At 36.5% G+C, this 17,950-nt stretch overlaps 1 protein-coding gene and 1 long non-coding RNA gene across 3 annotated transcripts in view; one reads left to right on the forward strand and one right to left on the reverse strand.

Annotated features, from left to right (window-relative positions):
- Positions 1-7,549, forward strand: part of TXNDC16 (thioredoxin domain containing 16) — an 82,137-nt gene extending 74,588 nt beyond the window's left edge. For both annotated transcript variants that reach the window (XM_045567084.1, XM_045567076.1), the window contains exon 20: positions 7,188-7,549. In XM_045567084.1, the coding sequence (XP_045423040.1) occupies positions 7,188-7,450 (263 nt within the window). In that variant the 3' untranslated portion in view covers positions 7,451-7,549. The remainder of the gene's footprint in view (positions 1-7,187) is intronic.
- LOC123649162 overlaps positions 1-17,950 on the reverse strand; it is a 69,701-nt gene that overhangs the window by 18,527 nt on the left and 33,224 nt on the right. The window lies entirely within an intron of this gene.

Below are 17,950 nucleotides of genomic sequence, written 5' to 3' on the forward strand. Positions count from 1 at the left end.
TCCACTGAAGTTTTAAACCCCTCAAAGTCATCCAAGAGGGTTGGAATAAACTTCTTCCAAACTCTTGTTAATGTTGATATTTTGACCTCCTCCTGTGACTCACAAATGTTCTTAATGTCATCTGAAATGGTGAATCCTTTCCAGAAGGTTTTCAATTTACATTGCTCAGATCCATCAGAGGAATCACTATCTATGGCAGCTATAGCCTTATAAAATGTATTTCTTAAATCATAAGACTTGAAAGTCAGAATTACCCCTTGATCTATGGGCTACAGAATGGATGTTGTGTTAGCAGGCATGACAACATTAATCTTGTACATCTCCATCAGAGCTCTTGGGTGACTAGGTACGTTGTCAATGAGCAGTTATATTTTGAAAGGAAATCGTTTTTTTCTATAAATGTGGTTTCATCAGGCTTTTGTTGTTCTATTCTCAGGGCACAGGCAAACTGAGCATAATTCTTGAGGGCCCTAGGATTTTTAGAATGGTCAATGAACATCATTGGCTTTACCATGTGTCCTTTGAATTTTTGAAGCCAGGCTTTTACTTCTCTCTGTGAAAAGTCCTAGATGGCATCTTCTTCCTGTAGTAGGCTGTTTTGTCTGCACTGAAAAATCTGTTGTTTAGTGCAGCCACCTTTATTAATGATCTTAGCTAGATCTTCTGGATAACTTGCTACAACTTCTTCACCAGCACTTGCTGCTTCATCTTGCACTTTTATGTTATGGAGAGAGCGTCTTTCCTTGAACTGCATACCAGCCTCTGCTCCCTTCCAGCTTCTCTTCTGCAGCTTCCTCACCTATCTCAGCTTTCGTAGAATTGAAGAGAGTTTGAGCCTTGCTCTGAATTAGGCTTTGGGTTAAGGGAGTGTTGTGGCTGGTTTGATCTTTTGTCCAGACCACTCAAACTTTCTCCCTATGAGCAATAAGGCTATTTTGCTTTCTTATCATTTGTGTGTTCACTACAATAGTACTTTTAATTTCCTTCAAGAACTTTTCGTTTACATTCACAACATGGCTGTTTGGCACAAGAGGCCTAGCTTTCAGCCTGTCTTGGCTTTCAACTTGCCTTCCTCACTAAATAAGCTTAATCATCTTTAACTTTTGATTTCAAGTGAAAAACTCTTCCTTTCACTTGAACACTTAGAGGCCATTGTAAGGTTATTCACTGGCCTAATTTTAATATTCTTGTGTCTCAGAATGGAGAAGCCTGAGGAGAGGGAAAGAGACAGGGAATGGCTGGTTTTTGGGTCAGACAGAAGACAACATTTATCAATTAAGTTCATTGTCTTATATGGGTATGGTTCGTGGTACACCCCCTCCAAAATTTACAATAGTAATGTCAAAGATCACTGATCACAGATCATCAAAACAGATACAGTAATAATGAAAAACTTTGAAATATCATGAGAATTATCAAAATGTGACACAGAGACATGAAGTGAGCACAGGCTGTTGAAAATGGCACCAACAGACTTGCTCAAAGCAGGATTGCCACAAACCTTTAATTTGTAAAATATGAAATATCTAAGTGCAATAAAGTGAAACACAATAAAGTGACATATGCTTGTATTCCAAACACATATATCTCAGACTGAAAGTATCTTTTGGTTTCTCCCTAACATTATTATTATTGCTTTTGTTGATCAGATGGTTCTACCCTTATGGTTATGATACATCTTGCTTTTAAACTATAGGGCAATTGCTTCATAGAAAGTTACTGTTGGAATAAAAATAATAGCCAGTATTCATTAAGAATGTGTTCTTTTTCAGGCATGGTGCTAATTACATTTCAGGGATTATCTGATTTATTCTTACAACCACTTTAGAATTCTAGGTATAATCACTGTACTCTTTTTCCAGATGATAAAACTGAGATAGAGGTTAAGTAACTTGTAAAGGTTATTCACTAATAATACCAGAGCAAGGATTCAAACCAAACAATCTAACTCCAGAGCCCCTACTCTTAACCAAATTGCCTGATGTATCTAACATTATCATTTTCTTGTTTTATTGAATCTCCAAGTAACCATGTGATTCAGTCAAATAGTCTGTGTAGTCACTGAGATTGTCAGGTGATAACTGAGTTTGCATTGATTTTTATCTAAACTCCATAACCATTATATCTAATCTACGTACATAAACATTTGGAGGAAGAATTTCTGCTTAATGAAATAGTATTTTAATAAGTATCATTATTTTATATTTAACTTGAATAATAGCTAACAAAAAGTACATTTCTTAAATTATTTTATCTAATCCATATAAGCCTATGTGGTAGATGTTATTACACATAAAAATAAGTACCACTGTGTTACATTTTATTAAATTAGTAATAGTAGCTAACATTTACTGAATGCTTACTAGGTGGTTAGCACAATGCTAAGTGATTTACATATATTATCTCATTTAATTCTCACAAGGCTCATATAAAGTATTATTATCTGTAGAAAAGTTAAGTAACTAGTTCAGTCATAATTAACCAGTAAATGAGGAAGCTTGGATTCCAACCTGGATCTCTTTTACTCCAGAGCCATAATTTTTTTTTAAATTGACAAATGAAAAATTTGTTATATTTATAGCATACAATATGATATTTTGATATATATATAAACATTGTGGAATGAGTAAATCAAGCTAATTAACATACCCATCACCTCACATACTTAATTCTTTGTGGGGAGAACATTTAAAATCTACTCTCTTAGTAATTTTTAAGTATATAATACATTATTATTTACTGTAGTCACCATACTATACAACAGATCTCCAGAACTTACTCCTCCTGTTTAATAAACTTTGTACTTTTAACATCTCCCCATTCCCCATCTCCCCATTCCCCACCTCCCACCCATAACCCCAGTAACCACCATCGTACTCTCTACTAAATCTATGAGGTCAGTTATTTTAGATTCCACATAAAAGTGAGATTATGCCATATTTGTCTTTATGTGCCTGGTTTATTTTACTAAGCATAATATCCTTCAGGTTCATCTATGTTGATGCAAATAACAGGATTTCTTTCTTTTTTAAAAGCTGAGTAGCATTCTATGGTGTATATATACCATATTTTCTTTATCCATTCATTCACTGGTGAACACTTAAGTTGATTTTATATCTTCACTATTGTGAATGATGCTACAATGAACGTAGGAATGCAGATATCTCTTCAACATAACTGGATTTAATTTTCCTTTTTCTTTTTTTTGAGACAGAGTCTCGCTCCGTTGCCCCAGCTAGAGTGCAGTGGCAATCATCATAGCTCACTGCAACCTCAAACTCCTGGGCTCAAGCAAGCCTCCTGCCTCAGCCTCCCAAGTAGCTGGGACTACAGGTGTGTGCCAGCATGCCCAGCTAATTTTTCTAATTTTTGTAGAGACAGGGGTCTCACTCTTGCTCAGCTGGTCTTGAACCTGAGCTCAAGCGATCCTCCTGCCTGGGCTTTCCACAGTGTTGTTATTATAGGCATGAGCCACCGCACCTGGCCAATTTTAGTGTCAATCATTGTACCACACCCATTCTTCCCAGGTGGTCTACTTCATTGCTGTCAAGTTAGGCAGTTTTAACTAGAGTATTATGCTTAAATAGCCTATGGATGGTATTTTTTATGGAAATATAATTCATATACCATAAAATCTACCCTTTTAAACTGTATAATTCAGTAGCTTCTAGTATATTCTCAAGGCTATGCAACTATTATCTCTGTCAAATTCCAGAACATTTTTATCACCCCAAAAAGAAACGCTACACCCATTAACAGTCATTCCCAATTTTCCTCTCTTTCCACCCCCTGGCAAACACTAATCTACCTTCTGGCTGTATGGATTTGCCTAATCTGGACAGTTTGTATAAATGGTATCATACACTGTATAACTTTTTATGTTGACTTCTTTCACTTAGCATAAGGATTTCAAGGATCAACCATGTTATAGCATGAACCAGTAGTTCATTCATTTTTATGGATGAATAATATTCCATTGTATGAATATCACATTTTGTTTATCCATTCGTCAGCTGATAGACATTTGGGTTGCCTTCACTTTTTGGCTATTATGAATAATGCTGCTATGAACATTCACGTACATGTTTTTGTGTCTGCCCTTATTTTAGTACCACACTATCTTGATTATTACAGCTCTGTAGTATGTTTTAAAATTGGGAAATTTGATTCCTTTACCTTTGTTTCTCATTTTCAAGATTATTTTGGCTGTTCTGGGTCCTTTTAGATGGTATTTTGGTCTTTAGCTTTTGAGATAATTTATTGGTTTTAATGTTTCCCTAGGAAATGGGACAAAATTAATTAAGTTCACTGTTTTGTCTAAGTCTGGAAGGAAGCCTTTCTGTTGTTATCATTTGTCTTTGACTTCTTCATTCTAGCTATGTGGTATAGGGATCCTTTTAGTTGTAGCTCTTTAAACTCTTCAGATAGTCTGCATTTACTTCACTGTCTGCATTGCTATTTTATAAAATTAAACGAGTGTTGTCATTTTGCAGCTGCAGTGACACAGAATTCCCATGGACTCTAAGTCAGGAATGCTTCTCAAACTGAATTGCTTAAAAAAAAAAAAAGTTCAAAACACAGAAATGAGCTTATGATCTAGCTTCCTTGATTACTAACTATGTGGCTCTAGGCAAGTCTTTCTTAGTTTCCTTCTCAACAGCTGTAAAATGAGATTAATAATTCCTACTCTGAATACATCACATAGGTATTTTTAAAAATCAAGTAAAACTCTGTATGCAAAGGCACTTTGTAAAGTGCAAACTCTAAAGTGTTATCATTACCTTTTCTATAAGGAACATCCCTGGGGGCTTTGATTGCCCAACTCTAAACTATTACCAAGAGGAAAGAACCAGAATTGTGTTCTGAGTTCCTGAGAGACTGGTATATCTTCCATTGCAATTTTGTTAATATCTTTACCACCTCACTCTTTGAGGGTTTCTGTCACTTCCATGTATCATCACTTCTACTACTCTTGAACTATTCCAGTAGCCTCTGCAGCACAGGAAAACTGAATGGCACTTCTCCGTGTATTGGTTCCGGCCTTCTGTGCTAGCAGAGTCTGCTCTCACCACTGTCTGAGATGGGGTGGGCGGTGGCATGGGGTAGGTTGCAGGGATATTCTGGGAATAGTCTAAATTGGTAACATGATGCCACAGATGTCTGCCTCACCTTTCTTGCTGCACATCTTAATTTCTGTGAAATTGTGGCCACTGGCTATTCTTATTTGAGATTTATACTCAACTTTGGTCCAGTTCCCTGACCTTTGCATGCCTTGGTCTTCTCATATATAAAACTGGGATAATAATTGTACTTAACCTTATTGTAAATATTAAATGAATAATCCCTAGAATATTGTAAAGGCTCAATAAGTGTTTATTATCATTACTAATTTTATGAATAATGTGTTTATTACCCATACTTAATGAGTTTTATTTGCAATTGAAAATATTAACATCTTTGTAGAGTTCCCTCAGCAAGTAATTAGCAGAATTGGGATGTTAAGTTTCAGGCATTTTGTCATAGTCTCAGACCACTAGGCTGCAGCATTTACCTTAAAAAAATAAATATTGCTAAGCTGGGCATGGTGGCTCATGCCTATAATCCCAACTACTCAGGATGCTGAGGCAGGAGGATTGCTTGAGGCCAGGAGTTTGAGACCAGCCTGGGCAATAGCAAGACCCCCATCTCTACAGAAAATTTTAAAAAAAATTAGCATGCCTGTAGTCCCAGCTACTCGGGAGGCTGAGGAGGGAGGATCACTCAAGCCCAGGAATTTGAGGCTGCAGTGAGCTATGATTGCCCCACTGCACTCCAGCCTGGGTGACAGAGTGAGCCTCTGTCTGAAAAACACAAATATTGCTAACTATTTATTATGCTTTAAACTGAACTTTTCTTAAAGATACTTTAATATATATTTATCTGCATATTGCAAACTACAATTACTCTTCTTACCTATTCATTACATTCAAGAAAATATTTCATCTGTTTGTTACTTTTGAATCTGCTATCCTGTCGATGCCAATTTGAAACATCAGTTCCATGGGTAGCCTAAATTTAATACCCTGTTGCTTTGCCAACAGGGATTTCATATAATTAAATCTAAGTAAGGAAATTATATATATCAGTAAGTATACATATACTGCATATGTACATATATGGATTTTTGTTTGAGCTTTAATCCACTCTGGGACATTGAAATTTATATGTATTTTCTAAGCTTCTAAAGATACTTATGAGAGATGCTCATGTTTGTATTTTATGAGCATTTATTATTAATGTTTTTGACATGGAACAGTATATAGATTCTCTCATTGGAGTTTATTTTTAAAAGGTTTACTTTGCACATTGCCTTATATAGTTCATTTCTCAAAATAGTGTTTTAATTGGGCCAACTAAATCCTAAAACTGTTTTTTTTTAAATCTAATAAATGGACAAAAGTTAGCTAATTTAGTTCATATATGTTATCAGCTTTAATCAGTTTTCCTATTTTAATGACCAACATTTAAAAATAATGTTAAGATTCACTGCCATGAAGTGCATCTAAGAGAAGTTATCTAATAGCTGGCTATGTGTAGTACAGTTGATTCTATAGCAACTTTAAATCTATCCTTGTCTGTAATTATTTTTATAAAATGAATTTGTTTTCATAAAGTGTATAGAAAGGATCTTAATCAAAAGCTTCAAAATGAAAAAATGCTTTAAAATGTAAGGAAATACTTGTATAAACAACAAAGTAATAATTATTTATGTTCCAGAATGTTTTTCTGGAATGATTCATAAGAAATGGTTACATTTCTTTAGAGATAGAGGAGTAGGGAGGGAAGCAGGAGACGTTTTCATTTAACCTTGTACCTGTCTGTGTGTAATCTTATTACATATATTGCTATTTTTTAAGACCTCAACAAGGGTTGACTGAGAGTGAGACTGTGGACCTTTTTTCTATATTAATACTTTATTTAGAAAATAATAGCTTATAAAGGTAATATAAAAATGGCTATGGCTAGTAATGACAAATGTATCAAGTTTCTTATTGACAAAGACTGTAAAAAAAATCTAGCTTTGCTAAGTAAGACTAATAAAGCCTTCAATCCTACAAATATATTTTTCAAAATAAAACATTTTCTAGTATATTCATGTGAATTTTGTAGCTGTTAGTCCTTAACCCTTGATTGTATCTTCCTTTTAGCAATTTTACCTGGTCAGGAATGGAAACCTCCTCTTCCAGCTTATGATTTTCTAAGTATGATGGATGCTGCATCTCAACATCCCACTAGGAAAGTTCCTGAGTGTATGAAAGAAATAGATGTGCAGGAGATTGATAAGGAACAACATGAAGATAAATCAGCAACCAGGAAACAACCGATTGAAGCATTGAGAATAAAGCATTGGAATAGAAGCAATTGGTTTAAAGAAGCAGAAAAATCATTCAGGCGTCATAAAGAGTTATGATGCTCACAAGGGAGCTGATTTCATAGGGCTGTGCTTTCCAAGGTCTTTTCAGCTTGACAAACTTAAGAATTTATTTGATTAAAGAATAATACAAAATCATTTCAAGTTTCTAGACTAGTGCCATCCAATAGAATTATAATGCAAGTCACATATGTAATTTAAAATTTTTTAGTAGCTACATTAAACAAAGAAAAAATGAGCAGGTGAAATTAATTTTAATATTATATTTCACCCAGTAAGTATACCTGAAATAGCTCAATTAATATAAAAATTACTGAGATATTTTGCATTCTTTTTTCATACCAACTCTTCAAAATCCAGTGCATATTTTATACTTACTGCATTTATCACTTTGGAATATCCAGATTTCAAGTGCTCATTAGCCACATGTGGCCTGTGATTACTGTACTGGACAGCTCAGTACTAGACAAAAACTAGTGTAATTTACTTAGTTCTAGCTATTAAATACATATTTAATCTAAATATGTACTTTGATTAAAATAAAAATGTACCTCTCATTTAATTATAGTTGACTCCATAACAGAATTATACAGCTGGTGGTTATATTTGTTTTATTGTAGCCATGATGTTAAAACCAGTGTTTCTCAAATAATGGGGCAGTTCCCCCACCCCCTGCTCCAGGGATATCTGGCAATGTTAAGAGACACTTTTGATATCATGACTAGGAGGGGTACTACTGGCATCTACTAGGTAGAGACCATGGATGCTGCTAAATACCCTACATTGGACAGCCCTCTACACCACAGAATTATCCTGCCCAGAATGCCAGTACTGTCAAGGTTGAGTAACCCTGGGTTAAACTAACCTGTGGAAGACTGAGCTCCTGCATCTTCTGGTTCTGCTCAGTTATCATGTTTGAAAAAATCTTAGATATTAAAGATAAGCATTAAGTGGTCTTATTCTGATTATCTGGACACACCCTTTTCCAATAAATGTTTTTATAATATTTTGATAAAGTGATGAGGTAACCCTAAAAGAGGGCTCTGAATGATATATATTTTTTAAGGGAGTCTTAAAACCTATTATTTCTACAAGTTATATGGCTGCATTTTGGACTGAACAGGAATTCAACATTCTGCCATCTCCTCAAAAAAGAGAGGCTCCTTCATCTGAACCATGTCTGAAATCTACCCTTGTAAGCTTTAGACAAATCAAAATGGTCTCCCTGAGCCATAGGGCCTCATCTACATAATAAGAGGGCAGGATTAGCCAAAAAAATTATTTTTTTCATTCTAAGTCACTTGTTAGACTGATCTGTTTGTAGCAGTTGTTTTGTCCCATTTTTGTTCTGTGCATTTTTTGAGACATTTGTTGAGAAATATCTTGGTGCTCTGCTTTATTTCTCCTTCTAATATCTACTTGGAATATCTTGTTCTTTAAATTTTTTCCATGTATGATATGCCTAGTACAACTTAGTTTCTTAACTGGAATTTTAAAAATCATAAACAGCTAAATTTCAATAAATGCATATACTTTATTGTAACATAGACCATTTGATGCTCTCAACACCCTCTCCTCGACTTCTTTCCTGTAGCATGTTATACCTTATTAATTCAGTTCATTCTCATTTCCTTTTATTTCTAACATGAGAGATGAGAGTGAACTCTAAATATAGTTTGTAGTAATAAAACATCAGCCTAGTCATTAGAAAACACTAATTAACTACAAGCACATAAAAACATGAAATTGATTAGTCATTGTACCATAACCAGCAATTTTGACAGTCATTAATACATGTTTTTAATAATTTTAAATAAAGTATCTGCATTTCAGGCTACCTTCAAAAGCTTTCTTTGGTTTCTACAATGCCGTCTATTGGACCACTTGTATCAGGTGGCTTTCTTTCGTTGCTAGCAAGACAAATGCAACCTCGGCTAACTTAAGCAAAATGGGAATTTTGGGTAATTCACAGAGTTAGAAGAAAAATTAAACGAGGCTTTGAAAATATAAGAACTAAGGCTGTTCTGGGATCTATGGAGCAGGAACTAACAGTTCAGTGATGAATCAGTTCCAACTGTTTTTCTATCTTTTATGACTCAAGGAGTCCTGGGAAAGTTGGTTAGAGGAAGACTAGGCACTTTCGTTGACAGTCCTAACAGTACTTCCAAATGCAGAAGGGGTAAATCTCACAAAAGTCTAAATTCTGTATATCAGAAAAAGTGAATGTGGAGAGGGAAAAACAACAACAAAGAAATATAAAACCCATGAATCCTCAATGCACCACTTGCTATTCTACTTGTCCTTTGTGTCCTTTTTAGGTCTTTCTGTCACATCCATTTTCAAGGGCTCCAGAAGTCCACTCTCTACCCTAATTGGTTATAGTTTTCCTATACATTCCCCTAGTCCTCTAACAGAGTTGGTGGCCAGGGCATATGTAGATTCTGCACAACACCTCATTCTCACGAGTCAGACTCTTTCACCCTCTCCTGCCTCACCTGTGTTGAAAGTTAATTAAAACAAAAACAAAAACCTCGGTCCCTTATCTTCCAGGCCTTGTGATGAAATAGTCCATGGGCTGTTTTTCAAAATTCCTGGAGTTTCTCATTCAAGCCTCTGCTTCTTTTAAAAACTAATTAAATGGGTAAGCTGAACAATGACAGTTTGCAGATCATTAAGTGTCTATCTTTGGTAATAAAAAGTAATCAAACAGGTGTACCTTGGGAGTTAGGTTTTCACCTAAGATGTGGAAAGCTGTAAGACAATGTTACTCCCATTCTAACAAGAGAAAGTCATAGCTTATACCCATCAGAGAAAGTAGTCAAAGGAACTGAATTCCAAAGAGCAACAAGCCCCTTGAAAGAGAAACAGGATAAATGAACAGTTTCACCTTTGTCAGAGAATAAAAGGCTGCCACTAAGGCAAGTAATGTTAATTATCAAGAATTTAGAAAAGTCTAAGTGTTTACCCTACTTGCAAGTTAGTAAATTAGCTTGCCACAGACTTCTGAATCAGAGACAAAGGACTTTATTACAACAATAGCATTAATCAGAGTGTCAGCACTCTTGTTGGTTCCCTGATCCCAATCCAGACAGGACACTGAGAAGAGGACCAGATGTCATCTGTGTATGTAGTGGTTTGCATAATGGAAGGATCCATGAGCTTAGGAAGCCCAAATATTTGATAATGGGTATTTAGCATGCCTGCCCTTTGTTCTGTTGGGAGATAACTTTATTATACTTTACAGTAATCAAACCTTTCTTGTAGAGGGAGATGATATCTCTGTCTTTCCAGGTTGTTAATATAAATCTTGAAAGGTAATCCAGAATAAAGAGGCAGGCAGTGCCTCTGCTTTCAAATCATGCAGAAACATGAAAGACCCATGGAAAATTGTTTCCTGACAGAAATTGCTAAGATGTTAAGGAATTCTTTAAAGGCCAACTGTGTAATAGATACTCGTTTAGAATAAGTGAGATCCCCCGACACAACAGTAGTTCACTCAGGAGCTCCTTTCCACAAGCCTCCACTTGGTGCTAATGAGAAAGATTGGGACAGACTTGTGAGAAGTGACACTTGGTGACACAGACTTGTAGGTGACGGTTGATGCAGTGGCACTGACTGGCAGGCATGAAACACTGCCCACTTCCTCAGACCTTTCTGTTGTATGACGTAAAAGCCATTAGCCACTGGAGGAGGGCTGGCGAACCTTCTGCCCTAATAGTCCAGGCAAAGATCCACTGCTTTTGGAGGAAATACAGAAGCAAAATGCTTTGGCCCTTGGGAAAGGCAGAAAATTTCGTGGGCCCAGGATCCTTCACTGATACCAAACAGAGATCCACCCTTACCTGGGAGAAGTGTAGGAAAATCTCTCCTGTTCAAGAACTCCCCAAACTGAGAAGTACACGATTACAAATTGCAACAATACAATTAAATATATGTCAAGGGTAGTGATAGAGAATAATTATGAGCATTGTATTGGGACACAAGTTTTTAAAAGGATATTCTGGTTGCCATAAGGTGTAGCTATGGAGATGAAGATAAGATGGATTTGAGCCATATTTTGGAGGTTTGACCTACAGACCTTGCTGATAAATTAGATCTAGGTTTTGAAGGAAAGAAAGGAATTACAAATGACTCTTAAGTTTCTGACATTAGTAACTGAAAGAATGTGGCACTGTTTATGGAAGTGGGGAAGGTGGGGTGGTGGTGGGAGTGGACAGAAAATCAAAAGTTCTATTTTGTCCATGTTAAGATTGAAAAACCCATTTGATTTCAAGTCGAGATTTCAAGTTGACAGATACTCTAAAACGGAGCTCAGGGGAGAGCTTCCCTTCACTGATTCAACAAATACTAAGTATTGTCTGCCAGGAAATGTTTTTGGCAATGTGAATAAAACACAGCCCCTTCTTCATGGAACTTACATTGTAGTGCAGGTGAGATAGAAAATAAACAAGTAGATACACAGGTGATGATAAACACTATGAAAAAAAACAAAAGGAGAATAGGGAGTGGTATGGGAAATTTTTTTTATAAAGTATGCTTAAGGAAGGCTTCACTGATAAGACACTTGAGTAAGAACTAAAAAGGAAGCAAGGGAGCAAGACTTAGTGTTATTTGTGATCAACCCTGTTACTGAAAATTTTAAATCCTAGATAATTTTTTAAAACCTTTCTTAAAAGGATTGAGGGGCTGATAGACAAGAGACCAAAAAATTACAAGGCCAAAATCTAAGTGAAAGCAGGAAACCAGAGAAGTGAAAGAATCACTGTAGGTCCTTTTTCCTAAAAGCATTTGTCCACGTGAGCTAACTTAGCTCTTACCTTTATATTCCAGTAAGTTATTTTGCTTTCACTGTTTTACCAAAAACACAAACAAAAGAACTCAACAACATAAAAATCCTTGCATACACTGTTTTTCATTTATCATTTAAATCCGAGGAAATTTTATAACTTCTTTGTATGTAGCTGTTACATGTAGGGCAATTTGTCTTTAAGTAGGGATGTTCTAGTTTTCCCTTCAAGTCAAGCATCTGGTTGTTTAAATAACATCTTGTTTAAAATGAAAAACATAAAAAATATATATATAAATATAAAAATAAAAACATGCAGTTAAGTTTCTCTAGCCTCCAAGTGTCTCTGTTGGCCTGAAGACTACCAAGGAGGGGTTTGGCTCTGTGTAAAATTCTAAATCCTCCTGCGAGCCTGAGAACTGTTCTTTGCTTGTGCCTCCCCAAGACAGGTCTCTCCAGACACACCCCATCCTCCATAAAGCACCAGCAGTGAAATTTCCAAGTCCACCCTGGGGCCAGAACCAGTCCAGCCTTGCCTAGGAGGCGTGTGGAGGATGTATATGTGTGTCTATCTATCTATCTGTCCCATACCCCAGCAAATGTGTGTGTGTGTCTATCTGTCCCATACCCCAGCAAATGTCCCTATCCCCAAATTTCAACATACCCATGGGGGCCAAAGTTTAAAGCCCAGGGTCCACCCAAGATGGAAAATTGAGACTCCATAGGGCTTTCTATGCCTGTGAGGTAAAGGTGAACTTAAGGGAAAAGAAAAAAACATTCTCCATCTCTACATACTCAACTACCAGAAGGGAAGATGTTTTGATACTGAGTAAGCAAAAGAAAAATGAAAGGCCAACATGAGAACTTGGAACTATATGCAGCCCTTGAGATTTGCAAACCAAACTGATATAACCTATATGGTCCAAAACCCTAACATGATCGATTTAGTTTAAAATGGTCTCAAACAGGTCCTAGAACTAAGAACTTGGCAGAAGCAAACACACATTCTCTCTGGGGAAAGCCACCTTCATAGTAGGCCTCTAAGTACTGCCCAAGATAACTTTTTCAAGGACAATGATCTGTATGTAGTCAAAATTAAGCAAGCACATGAGGAAAAACCAAGCATACTATAAATGTAAACTAGCAACAGTCAAACAGCAAAAGCAAATCAATAAAGACTTCACATATAATTGTTAGGCACATAGTAAAACAATTATCCTTACTATGTTATAAGAAATAAAAGGCAAGCTTAAACATATCTTCAGAAAGTAGGCAATATGAAAGGAAATAGAACTGATTTGAAAAAGAACTAAATAGAACTTCTAGAAATAAAAAGTACAGCTAACATTAAAAATTCAAATTAGACACAGCTGAACAGAAAGAGGTAACTGGCAGATAGATCATAAAAATTATTCAGAATATACAGAGAGACAAAAAGGCGAAAAATATAAAAAAGAGTAAAAGTCATGGGAGATGGAGTAAGAAAGGCTAACATGTGCAATAGGAGTTCTAGAAGGAGAGGAAAGAGAGAAGAGGGGCAGAGAAGCCAAACAAAAGAACAATTGACAGAATTTCCAGAATGATGAAAGATGCCAATTTACAAATCAAGAAGCTTATAAATTCCTACACAGATTAAATAAAAACAAATCCTGATCAGATAAGATAGACTTAATGTCAGATAAGACAGGTATTAAGTCAAAAAGCATTATTAAAGATAGTCACTTCATAATGATAATGTTCAATTCACCAGTATGTTGTAACAGTTGTAAATTTGTGGTCCCCTAATAACACAGTATCAAATTATAGGAAGCAAAAATTAATAGAAGTAGATAAATTCACCAGCATAGTAGATTTTTAAGTACCTAATTAATATAGCCAGCAAAAAAAAATAAGGGAAGTTATTTAAACAACGTCATTAATAAACTTCACCTAATGACTGCAGAAGACACATTCTTTTCAAGCACACACAGAACACTTATAAAAATTGAGATATACTAGGCTATAAAGCAAGTCTCAATAACTGTTAAAGGATTAAAATCATATGCAACATGTTCTCTGAACACAATGCAATTAATCTAGAAATCAACAACGATACCTAGAAATGTACAGTATAAGGAGCTGGGTATGCAAGCCTGCGCTTGAGATAAAATTCTGGGCATCATAAAGCTTATTATGGCAAAAACTGGAATTAAACCTGAGTCTCCTTCACATCCATTTAGTGGGATAATACCACGTAAAGCCTTTCCTGTCCATAACATTTATTTCCTCATTAAAAATTTATATATAATACTCAAAAATATTAAAATGGCCTATTACTAGATTATTGAATAAGCAGACAATTCAGTCACCTCTCCTATTTAGAGTTAATATTCTATCACTTTATGGTTGTAGGCTGTAATTTCACATTCTCTTAAAATAAATCTTTTTTCTTTTACTAAGATATGTTAATGGAAGCCTATCCAAGATTTAGTTTGGATAACCCAGGGTCAAGTCCTTACATAGGCCTCAAGAGCTATAAAAAAAATAGATGCAGAATCTGGAGTTTTGTGAAATATTCCAGACAGCACTCCTGACTTCTAGTGCGTAATATTTCATGTCAGCCTTTTAATCAAATAAAGCACTCATTTCCTCTGACATTAAATGCAGTCTGGATTTTCTGTTTCTCATGTGGTTTTTTTATATAGTTATGAAGGCTATTTTTGAAGAATTAATTTTTCTCACATTTAAACTTATTTCCTTGTTACAGATATTACCTAGCCAGCTATCCAGTTCTTTGTGCCGTGAAACTCTTTCTGAACACCTGGTTTATTGTAGTGAGAATGACTAATACATTAAAGTCATGTCCCCAAAGTTACCGGGGTAGGACTCTAAGGACATACCAGCCCTAAATGGGCTTGACAAACGTGAACAGTAAGTAAATTCCTATTTAGGCATTATAAGAAGGTAGGATTATTCTTGTTCCTAAAGATCCTGGGGTAAAAAGCTATTAGAAGACAGCTTCCTTAAAAATAGTCTAACAAAAGTGGCATTCAAAGATACATGTTTGTTAAGCAGAACTGAGAATACCTGCATATCCAGAAATATCTGGGTGATATAACCCAGTATAGCACACTGGTTAGAGAGACTGGGCATTGGATTTGCCCTGAAGAATTTTGGAGTCCTAACTCTTCTAAACATCAGCTGTGTGACATTGTAAAGTTACTTTAAAATCTTACATCTTAGTATACTGCTCACCACATAGTGCTGAGTATTAAGTATGAGTGTACTCAGTAAGCATTTGATAAATGTCACATAGAGATTGGTTGATTAGAAATTTTTTCTTATTACCAAAGTAATACATTGTTGTAATAAAAATTCAAAGAATACAAAAGTATGTACACACAAAAAAGCAATAGCAAGCCTCATTTCCCTCCAGCTCCAATTACAGAGTCAAGTGGTAACCACTATTAACAACTCAGTTCCTATTTGACCTTCTAAATGTTTCACTTCTTATTCTCAGGGTTCGAGACACCTATGTTAGTTAATTACTTCTTGGCTATTTTGCTAAGATCAAGTGGAGATACCTATGTTAGAACACATTTTTGCTTTTTCTTTTCATATATAACATTAAATTTTTTTTCTTTGTGGTGTTAAATGCCTCATCCATGTTTAGTGTTCACACTGAGGTAAAAAAGGAGAGGTTATGAAAGAATCTGTCCCATTTGATCATTAGTAGTCAACTGCTGCTTTTTTGGACTGGGGTTTGCTCTTCAGACTTGAACTTTAAAAATTAACATACTTTTACCTAAAGTATCCTTTATTTGGCTCTTTGGCTGAAAACAACATCCTCTTGGCGTCCCAGAGTACAGTGCTTGAGAGCACCATTCTGTACTGAGTAGCAATACCCCAGATGTCTTGTTAAGGCCTACCCCCCACCCCATATAACCCCTAGGTAACACTTCTGGTTACTAGTGTCTCATGGACACGATTGCAGGTGTGAAAGTCATGTCAGTTAAGAATGCTTTAAGTACAAGTAACAGATAATCTAACAGTATCTTAAACACATTGGGTTTTATTTTACTTAAGTGACAAGAAGTGTGCAGATACAGCAGCTGCATGATGAATGGTATCAGTGTCCTAGGTTCTAGAAGCTCAAACATCTAGCATATATTTAAGGACAGAATGAGGAGGGAGGGTGGTGTCAGATACCTCCATTTTATATGAAGAATAAAGCCTTAATCAAAAGTCCCCTGGGAAACTTTGCTTGTCTATCATGCTTGGGCCAGAGCTGGGAAGCCACCCCTACCTGCAAAAAAACTGAAAAGCAAGTCCTATATTTTGGTTTTCCAACCTCTGCACTGGGAAACAGCAATGGAAAAATGGGGTAACCAGTCCACAGCCTCTGGCACAGGAGGGAACGTGGGAGATAGGGGGTGGGCCATGGCTTTCTATTTTGTTGTTGGTGCTGATTGGAAGACATGCACCAATCATAGCAGTGAGAATGATCCACAAGCTCTCCATTGAGAAGCACCATGCCAAGAGAAGGCCTGGGCCCCCAAATGATACAGCTCTTAGTGACCGCCAACGTTGGTTCATATACAGCCATTTTCCCAGGGTGCAAATGTGCCCTGAAGCTGAGCTGAGGCAGTTCCAGCATTTGCTATCTCTTGACTCAGGACTGCAATGCTCCTCTCTATCAGCTCAGTGCTGGATCCACCCAACAGTTCTAGAACCTTTCTATCCTCAAGGTTTATTGTGGAGACCTCACTGTCCTTGCCTGCCCCTGAGCATTGTTCAGGGGTACTCTGGCCCACTGGCAAGGTCTCCCAAAGCCCAAAGATCAATTCTTTGAGGTTTCACACAACACATCTTTAGATCACATCCTTCAACAAACATTTGTGGTGCCTACAGAGTGCCAGCCCTTGAGCTAAATGCTGTGGACGTAAAGTCGAATCAGGCACAATCCATTCCCTGAAGGACCTTAGCATCTGGTGTTGGGGAGAGACATGGAAATCACTTTTGCCTGTTGTGTTAAGTGCTAGGGCAGAGGGTTGCCTAGGGTGACGGGGAATCCCAGAGGAGGGGCAGCTAAATTAGGCTGGGAGCCAGAAACCCTCCAGGGAAGAGGGTGCTCGAGCTGAATTTGAAGTACCGGTAGAAATTGCTAAAGGAATTTCCAGGGAAAGGCAAGTGCATGGGTGATGACATGGAGGCTTCAAACAGCCTGGTACATGCAGAAACAAAACCGGTAGTTCCATAGGGAGTGAAGGGTGTTTGGAGCAAAGATCACAGAGGAACAGAAACCAGACACTGCAAAGTGCTGCTGAAGTAATGAGCTTGAACTCTGGATTGTAGCTTATGAATTAGGGTCACAAGCTTATTAGGTGGTTCCCCACTCACTCCCAAGAGTAAAAAAGTAAACTTCAAAGGTTTCTATCATGATGAAAGAGCAAAATTAAACATCTATGATAGACTGAGTATAAACCCATGATCTCCCCAAAATGATAATTACAATCATTTCAGAGCAAGAGTCCCTTTCTACCAGCCCCTCTGCTTGCATTAGCTTAAATAGATTAAACACTCTGAGGACTTAAAATTTGTAGGTGAATATTTTATCCTGGAAATTATAATGAATCAGATACTCTCTAGGGCCAAAGTCATTTCCTGCAGTAATTTTTCCAGGCTATTAGAGTACCATTTTTTCTCTCGCAATATAAAATGCACAAATGGGAACTGAGTTACTAAACCTCCCTTAGCATCTTGATTATTATGAT

Source organism: Lemur catta, chromosome 1, assembly GCF_020740605.2.
Source record: "Lemur catta isolate mLemCat1 chromosome 1, mLemCat1.pri, whole genome shotgun sequence".
Taxonomy (NCBI): domain Eukaryota; kingdom Metazoa; phylum Chordata; class Mammalia; order Primates; family Lemuridae; genus Lemur; species Lemur catta.